Source organism: Aphis gossypii, chromosome 1 (assembly GCF_020184175.1).
Source record: "Aphis gossypii isolate Hap1 chromosome 1, ASM2018417v2, whole genome shotgun sequence".
Lineage (NCBI taxonomy): Eukaryota > Metazoa > Arthropoda > Insecta > Hemiptera > Aphididae > Aphis > Aphis gossypii.
In genome coordinates, this window is record NC_065530.1 from 12,126,661 (window position 1) to 12,137,178 (window position 10,518).

Here is a 10,518-nt window from a genome sequence, read left to right on the forward strand (position 1 = left end):
ATAACATAAAAACATTCGTAGTAATAACTGATAAGATTGAGTAGTTGCCTATATTGAACTCCTGGATTTGTATTAAATATAATATTATATTATTTATAATATATTTTCCTATCTCATAAATTTCAAGGTGATTTTCTCTTAGAAATCATAAGAATATTGATGTACCAATACAATAATATAATATCTATCGTTATTTTCTTTATTTCAATATTAATTTTTATATTATTTATGGAACTTTCACCTAACATAATATGATATAGGGCTCTTTTGATTTAGAAATAATTATGGCTTTCTTTTTCAAATTTAGTATTTTTAGTTTATATTCATGAGTCATCATATTCATAACTAATAATAAATTATTATTCAAGTATGTATATTATTAATAAGTTATATCAAATAATAACTTCCAATTAATAAATTCTTATATTGATTTAGTTAGGCTAATATAGTTATTAGTCAACAGATAGTAGTTACATAATTATATAAACACTTAGATTAAAACTCTCGGGTTCAATAAAAATGTAATTTAGGTTAAAAATAAAACTACTGTTGTCTGTTGATATATAATTAATTTGCTTTGTACCGTGTGAAAATTTTAGAATAAATATATCAGCTAATAAAATATTTATTAATTATCATTCAATATTTAATTTAATTGTACTCATTATTTGATTTGATATTTTTAATGTAATGATTATAAGTGTTTGATTTATTAGATACATTTAATTATTTGGAACCACAATCCATAAAGCTATTTACATTACAAATTTAGATTTTTAGCCAAACAATGTTTAAAATGTGTTCAGTCATTGTTAATTGGAATAAAAAAAATGTTTTAATCATCAACTTTGTGGGTAGTTTCTGGTAGAATTTAGATTTTTGTTGACTAAATTTTTGTAAATAAAAAAATTTGAATTTGTAATACAAGGTTCTTCATAAAGTTTATGAAGAAATTTAAAATACTTAAATTATCTTAATTTTTCTTTATAATTTTTTTTGAATTTAAAATTTAAAATTTTGACAAAAATTAATAATTAAATAAAAAATATAGCTATGTATAACAAATACTGATTGAAGGAAATTCATATTTTTTTTTACTGCTTTGTATATAATTGTTTTATATAATAACAATTATTATATAGTCAACCCGATGTTAAACTATTTAAATTATGAACCTATTTACACCGTTTTACTGTATGTCGTATTTAACTTATAAACTAATAACAGGAATGTATAATTATTATTATATTATATATGCGATTTGTTTTCAACAAAGATTACTTCAACCTAAGTATTTCTAAAAAACATAAAAGGTTTCCTTTTAGAACCGTTTTTTTATATGATATGATTAATTATTATCATTAGCTTATAGCACTTACTTTGTAGATGTATATATCTAATATGCATGTATAATATCATTTTACACAAATTCACATTTAACTGTTAAAGTTGTTAATCAATATTTGTTCTTTTATTTTAGTTATACATATTATAATGATTCAGTAAATAATGTAACTTATATGATAGAAATATAGAATATTAATTAGTATTTTTTTGAAGCGATGAGGTATAATTTAAAAAAATTATTAAATATTTTTGATAATTACGCCTTATGAGTATAAGTATAAAATTGTAATTTTTTTGTTTGTATATAATATTATTAAAATGTATTGTTATCATTTCGTGTTTTTTGTTTTAAAAAAAATGCATTGTTATTTCGTATAGAAAACATATATATATGTATATATTGTATTTTAAAAATTATGTTGAAAGTTACTTTATGATAATCCAAATTTGTTTTCGACGACGCCAATAATATCTAGAATTTAGATTTTGTCATCTTTATTACACATTTATGTACCTACCTGTAGGTATCTGTTCATAAGTTGCATTTATTCAATACTTGCACAGTTTAAACCGATTTCTTTTTTTCATATTTCAATTTTTAATAGTCTACAAATTATTAATACTATATATAATTGGAGTATTAACTGTTAAAACTAATATGAAATTATTTTTAATTAATAATATAGTAATACCTGTTATGAATATTGATTATAGATAAACTTATTAGTTATTTTATGTTAGATGGTATACGACAAGTCTGAAGACGTCAAACAAAAATATAAAACAAATGCAACAGTGTTTTTTTTTCAAATCAGAAATATTTTTTATTCAGCAGTATTGAAAAAAAAAAAAAGTACAAAAATATGAAACAAGTCCGTGTAAGTCGGGGAGAGAGGGATAGTAAGCGGCTAGTTCTGAGTCACGCGTATACATAATATGAGCGAGGTGGATGTTCCAACGCGTATATAACGCGTAATAATAATAATAATAATAATTATATTATATTATTATTAAAACTATTATATTGCACACTTATAAATTATAATATATACATTATAATACGTCTTATTGTAAAAAATCACGAAAATGTCGCGTCGGGGGGGTTTTTTTGGGTAGAAAAACGGAAACTAGATCAAAACACTGAGCGTGGGCATTTTCGTCGTCGTCGGGTGGTGCAGGTTAGTGAGCGTAGTAGAAGGTCTTGGCCGGTGCGTAGACGGCCGGCAATGGAGCGGCGTGGACGACAGGGTACGGGGCGACGAGTGGAGCCGACTTGTAGGCGACGGCGACCGGGGCCGGGTGGACGACCGGTGTGAGGGCGGTGTAAGCGTGTCCCTCGACGGAGCTGTACGCGAAGTTGCCTCCGACGCGTTCAGAGTGCACCACGGCGCTGTCCAAGCTTGGAGTCCTGACAAGGGCCGGTGCCGGGGCGGCGTAGTAAGCGGCTGGTGCGGGTACGACGGCCGGGGCTGGGTAGTAGGCGCCGATGGCTCCGGCTTGGGCGGTGGACAGGGCGACTGCGGCCAACAACATCGTTACCATAATGACCTGCATAACGGTAGAATATTATTATATTGATAATTCCAATTTTTTTTTTCTGTCAACAATCATTAATGAAAAAGTGCAAGCGTACTATAATAACGCTATATGACGACAGGTCGCGGTGGGTATATGGTTAGAAATTTCAAAAAATTTTTATTATTATTATTATTATTAAGTTCTAGTCCGGGGTCGACGACTTCAGTCGAGTATCTTTATGGATTAATGTACGTTCGTCAATTTAGAGAATACTGCACTACGACTTTTGTAGTTACAGACTATACACAATCTAGTCGATTGTCTAAGTGCAAAACTCGCGTTAATTCGACCGTTTAAGCAAACCGCAATATTATATATTCCAACGGATTCTAAGGGAATGTATATGCGCAATATTATGTATAGGTACAATATACAGGCAGTGTTGAAAATATATCAATGTATAAATAGAGCGACAATGGGTTTTTGATAAATATAACTATATGTGAAGTTCATCGTGATCGAATCTTTGGAAAACTTTGAAAACCGATCGAAGTTAAAATAATGTAATATTTACTTTGAAGTTCCAATGTTGTAACCTACCGTATACCTAATAGTATTGCAATGATATTATAGTAAAGTTAGAAAACGCTTACCTTCATGTTTCTGGTGTGTGGTGAGATTGCTTGAGCAAAAACGTAAGAAGTTTATTTGATATCGAACAGTTAGCCTGGACCGTCTGCTGCAGATGATTTGATGTTGTTGCCAGTCGGTGTCGAGTCTTTTATACCAGCGCGACTCCGGGTACCGAGTGCTAAGGAAGGGGTTGCACTAGCGGGTACTCCACCCAAGTACGGACACGCACGATCGTAACCTTGAACCGGGTGTTACGACATTAACATTGAAACGAGATACATATAATAAAATATAAATAAACGTATATATATATATGTAAATAATAATACACCCATTGGCTATACATTATATTTATATATAATCCGAATCATATTATTTTACATTATGTTGATACAGTTTAAACAACGCTACCACAACGTAACCCCGGAACATACATAATTGATATTCGTTCGTGACGCAAACACGAGCCGGTGAACGTTTATTTTTGTTCTAATCGTTAAGCGGTCGGCAAATAAGAACTTTAGTTCGAGTCCATCATAATTCATAATAGGGTACTTTTATGTTTTTGACTAGACTAGATTGCGATTCAATAATTTTGGGGGCGGAAAATACTTATGTACACTTATATAGGTCTAGACAATGGAAAATTATTGTAATTTTTTTACTACGATCCAAAACTCCAAGTAACGAATAAGACAGATCCGTTATACAGGCATGATTTGCACATAATTTGTTCATAATTTGAGTGCCAAAATTTTTAGACATTGTTATTCCAGAAATTTTAGATAACTTTTAAAGTACCTATGAGTGTTGCACATGTAACTAACACACCATTTCAGCATATAATATTGTGGCTATTAATTTAAGGAAGATCGTGTTATCATATTCGATAGGATTATTCTTAAGTAATGATATAGATTTATAGGTTTTTTTTAAAATTATTTTATTCATATTTGGTATGAGATGCTTAAGAAATTATGCAAAGAAATAGATAAAAACGGTGGTAAATGTTGTAGTTATTTTATTTGTAAAGTGTTGATCATATATGTGTGTATTTCAACATTTGTACTACTTTTTTACGAGCGCTTATTCTTAAATTTAAATAAACATTTTATTAGATGTATCAAAAAACTCTCAAGCCAATGAGAACTACTAATTATGTAGGTACTAAATTTTTTAATTTAAAAGTTGTATTAATTTATTGTGTTTAATTTTTTATTTTTGGTGTGTGTATGTTTAATTAAGTTTGGAATTTCATTATAGCATATATTAAAGTGTTTAGCAAAATGATCAATTAAAATAAAAATAATTGAGTAATTAGAGTAATGCGGCCTACGAGACGGATATATTTCTCAAGAAAAACTCGTCTGTACTTGGCCATATATTTTTTTTTAACTTCAGTCTCAGTTATTTATTACTAGAATGAACGAGTTTTTTTTACATTTTTCGCATAGTCTAGTCTGACAATGTTCATCAATATTCTACAATAAAATTGCATTATTGTAGTCTGTGTATTATGTGTCTGCGTACTTCCAATAACATGGATTACGTGTAAATTGTATAATACAATGTATACAGTACGCGAGTATAATAGATTCCAGAAAATGCATTTCAATTGTTAACAATCATATAATTATAATGCGAAATCAGTATTCTTCATTTTTAACAATTCTTTCAATAGATTAATCGGATTTGCTATAAGTGCTTTACTACTATATTGTATTGTTTAAATTTATAGAAGAAATAGATCTTCTATTATTTAGAAACTCAAACAGTAAAACCATCTAACATCTTATTATAATATTAAAATAGGTTTTCAAAAGTGTATCTCGTTAGAAAAATATATTTGAGATGTTACAAGATAAATTATTTTAAATTTTAACTCGAAAATATTAGTATATTCGAAAAACAATTCTGAAAAAAGTTTGATGTTAAAAAAGTCAACATTTTGTTTTCATGTTTACAGGTTACGGTTAGATTATTTATTTATATTTCGAGCACTGTATTGGCTGAGATCACTTCCTACGTTTAAATGACAGAGAATACTAAATTTTTACAACGAATACAAAATTACAAAACATGCTATAGGTAACTTTAACGAGTTCATATTTTTATATACCTACCAGCAAAAAAATGTTTTATCCACCCCTTATAGGTAATTATCACTGTGGTGTGGTGTATATAGGTAGGTACAGACTATAAAAAAAAGTTTAATATCAATGTCTATTCTTTCTTATATAATGCCCAAATGGTCAAATGCACCTAAAAGGTTAAACATGACGTATCTGATTTATCTATCTTATTCTATATATACAATACTACAATGTCAGTTCAGCTAGATATCGATATTGTGTAGCGTGGGCGAAAAAACAATCTCCGTCGCTCAATGACTTATCATATTCCGACATCCATCCTCGTGAATACATATTTTAGTGTAGTATTTTAGCCCTCTTAATCAATTTTCGTAGAATTTGTACCGCAGACAACGCGATTCGTTGATATGACGAGTATAGATAGTCGATTATAGCTTTAATTAAATTTAATTGATTAAAAATAAATTCACGTTAGTCAACAAATTTACAAAGTTAACATTTCTCTACATAATAATATACTTTCCGTTAAATCTACAATTTCAAACCGATCGGGTAATTCGGTATTGTTTTTGTAAACTATACCAGCTGTAGGCGGAATCGACATTTTCCACCCGTATAGAGAACGGTCTGGCGGGATAGGCGAACGAAATCCCGCGGGCGCGCGTACCTCCGGAGCAAGATTTCCCGCGGAGACAGGACCCGGCTACATATACGTACGCGGTGGCATTGAAGTACTTCAACCTTAATTGAGTACAGGTACCTAATTCGATAGAAACACCTGCAGCAGACTTCACCGGGACGGATAACGGTTGAACGACCGGTGTCACTTGGTATAATATTTTAGTTCGTATCATGTGCGTATAACATTATAGTTTATAGATCCTCTGCGAATATGCTATATACATTGTGTGTATAGTGTATACATAATATTTTGTACAAGTCGAGCTGTATATATATAATATGTCGTATGAGGTATCCGCGTGCACAGCTGTGATCACTTTTATCCATCTCGTTATTGTTATTTTTTTTTTTTCGTTTGACTCTTTTACACATATTATTATCGTTATTATTATTATATTGTGTGTTACACATAAAAGCTCTGCGGGCGGACAATGCTCGCGAGTTGTCGACGACGAATAACCGGTTTTTGGGTGGAGACTTCGAGACATTAACCTTGAGCCCGTGGAAGGTTGTGGACTACGCGTATTTTTCTTATTTTTTCTTCGTCGATCCGCAGACGCGCCGCAATTTCGTCCGTATTACTCTATACGCGACTGTGTGCGCGTCAACGCCCAAGTAGAATTTTTCCCTCCCTCGTCGCTGCATCTGTTGTTTGTAACTGTTTTAATTTATCGTGTATTTATTATAATTGTGTAAAAATATTTTAATTTTTGGTCGTATCGTATATTTTAAATTTTACTCCAAATGCTTTTTGAACGTTTCGCGGTTACTTCGACACGACGTCGGTCGACAGTATTACAATAAACATATCTATCTTTAAAAATTAAAATAGTCATAATATTTGCACCCACTGCGCAATCAAAAATTACAATATAATAATATGATATGTACAATAATAATTAATATAATATATATATGTATATTGCACGTCTACTGATTTAAACTCGGCAAGTGCAAAAAAAAAAAAAACAGATACCTATAATTTTACATGATACGTTTTTATAATTTGAACTGCATAATTTTTGTTTTCTTATTACTAATATGTAGGTAAATGTTTGTATGATGGTTTTTTACAATTATTTATTTATATACTTAAAAAAACAAATAAATTTAAAAAACGTTTGAAAAATAATTTTATGTTAAGAAATATTATCGTCTTAGAAAATGCAGTAATATAATTAAATTATATTTATTTAATACAATTGGTTAATAATGCTTAATAAATCCTTGACAATGTGTCATATTATTTTATTGGCGTCTAAATAAGTATAGCTGCTTATGTATTCAACTGCCATGTTTACACGACTCTTTTGGTAACAAAATATGTCGTGAGTAATATTACGGAACATATTAATTTATTTTGAACTTTTTCAGATTTTATCAAACATGACCCACTACTAAAGAAGTTGAAATGACCAATAAATGAATAAATTAATTTTTACTTTTGACAATGTATTTAGCATGCGGAAATATTTGACACCACAAACGACTAAAAAATTGAAATTGTAGCTCTTGGAAATCCATATAGGTAGTAGGTACTGAATTATAAATAATACAACAGGGTCAAGGGCTAAAATCCAATAGTAGTAAATAAAAAAAATTGTTAATTTAATAAAAAAATTATAATAATAGTTATTATATTATAGAAACATATCAATAATTAGTAAATACAATTAAGATGGACAATTTTTTTCGAAATTATTTAAAATATAATTTTGTATAATATTACGAATATACATTTATATCCTCAAATATGAATCATTGAATTTTATTTGTTAGAGCACAAAATAATCATAAAATTAGTAGTTAAATGAGTTGCTATAGGTACTACCCTATACATTAGCTTATATACATAAATAGACATAAAAGCATTCATAAATCTGTTGAGATTTCACAGTTGGTATAAGTATTTTAATTTTCTTTTTAAATAATGGCTTTATTGAAAATCATGCATACTATAGATCTATAGTTTGATATATATATAATATATAAACATTATACACACCGTATATGATTTATAATATATTGTAAACGATGCTAATAATTGTAAGAATTAAGATTGATGATCAATTTTATACTACAATCAGGCCTCCAAATTTAAAAGTGTGAGCTTTACCAACATTTATAGTCTATTATATTATGTAAACTTACAGATTCATAATTGTCGAGATACCATATAATATATTGTTAAAATCTCATTAATAATAATAAAAAAAAAAGATTGTTTTTATACTTTTTTATTGGAATAACAGATATTTACCGTTGAAACCGGAATAACTTGTCATGCTAATAACATAATGCGAACAAATATATGCAAGTTGTTACATTTTTTTAATATCTAGGCACTAACTACTAATAATATCAACAGTTTCATAAGTAACCATTAAATATATTCAAATCAAGTCACAAGAATCTAAAGAACACCTACTCAACTAAATGAAAATAATCTAATGTTTGATAAAAACGTTTTGCATATAATAATTTATCTTTATATTTTTGTTCACGTCTTAATATTTCATTATTAAAATGCTTATTTCTACAAAATAACATAGTTATCAAAATTAAACCCTAAAGGTCCAAAATACAAATTTATAATTAAAAAAAATAATAATTTAGGTATATTCTTAAACTTTTTTACTATAATAAGTCTTACATTGACTATAGTAGGTATAGCTAACTAAAGTCTTAGAATAACCACGGGTTGTTTGTTGTTAATATCGAAATATGATATACGCTACAACCACAAACTCTTGAGTAGGGTTCTTTTGACAAGTAAACCTACTCGTAAGTAGGTTAACATTTTAGATATGAATAATATATTTCTATCAACTAACATAACATTTATCAACAATAAAAAATAAACAATATAAAACAAATATAATGTTTGTTCTTTGTTTGCATACTTAAGACTTTAACGTACATTCGCTATAATATTTTGTAACTGTAGGTGTTAAAGAAAATTACTGAACTAAAAATTGGGAATTTCCCATGAAATACCAATTGATTGAATTTATTACTAGTACCATCCTTAAAGTTGAAGAATGAAACAAATTTTTATATTCCTATTCTTTTCTTCTGGCTGATATTATTGTTAAAAAGGAGTGATGTACCGATATAGAAGTGTAATGCAAAATAACTAATAATTAATAATATGAGCATGGTGTGATAGAAAATACGAACCAAGTTGAACGAACTCGATTGAATAATATAACAATAATATTGTTGTCATAAATAAAAAAAAATAAAAATAAAATATAACAATAAAACAATGTACCACTTTCAAAACAAAAGGCTGTCTTTAAAATATTTTGACCTCTTTTAACTTATTTAATGATGTTTATTGAAATTATATAATAATTTTTTGAAATTACAGTATCGTATACATTTTAGTTTTTATACATATTACACATTTGTCTCAAAATAACTGAGTTCAATTATGAATATCTAACTAAATTAATTTTAATTACCAGTCGTACTTTCAAATAGGTAACTATAATACAATTTATTGTATCATATTTTAGATATATTATGTATATGAGTGGGAACAGTAAATGCATATATATGTTTTAATGTACGTAAACAGTATAATATAAAAGTTTGGTGATGAATATGTACTGTTCTAATTCCAAATTAACCCAAATTAACTATAAATTTTAATGTAATTATTTAGTATTTTGTAATTTAAAATCAACAACACAAAAAATTAATATTTTGTGGTTCAATGATAAATGGTATAATATAATTGCTTTTTAAAGTTACATTAAAATAATCAATGTTAAGTTAATAAATAATTGCTATACACACGCGCTCACGTTTACAAAGGTTAATATATAACATGATTTAATTTTCATAAATTAAAAAAAAAAATTAAATGAAAATTCATCAAAAAACCACAAATCGTTTGACATGCGTAAGTATATACGTTTTACAGCAGAACACGCGGTACATTAATTTTTGTTTTTGTTTCTCGATTTTGATAAGCTTAAAATTAGTGAACATCATGAAAAATTCTGTATGTGTGCGTGTGTGTGTGGGAGGAGGGAGTTTTACATGTCCGGTTTGCAACAATAACTACGTAGGTACAATATCGCAAGACGTGTATATATGTATATTATATCTTATAATAATGACAATAATACATCTAATGTATATATATATAGGTTAAAGCGATTTGTATGTATCGCGCAGTTGCTAGTGGCTACCACAGCGCGAGCTAAAAAAACCGTCACGACTTTTTGAGTACATT

The 10,518-nt window shown here is 28.2% G+C and overlaps 1 protein-coding gene across 1 annotated transcript; it reads right to left on the bottom strand.

Annotated features, from left to right (window-relative positions):
• Positions 1-2,145: 2,145 nt before the first annotated feature.
• On the bottom strand, positions 2,146-3,686 carry LOC114122190 (cuticle protein 16.5-like). The gene is made up of 2 exons (XM_027984781.2): positions 3,519-3,686; positions 2,146-2,895 (listed from the first exon to the last, which is right to left on the bottom strand). The coding sequence occupies exons 1-2, from the start codon at positions 3,522-3,524 to the stop codon at positions 2,527-2,529; spliced, it is 375 nt and encodes a 124-aa protein (XP_027840582.1). The 5' UTR covers positions 3,525-3,686; the 3' UTR covers positions 2,146-2,526.
• Positions 3,687-10,518: the final 6,832 nt, after the last annotated feature.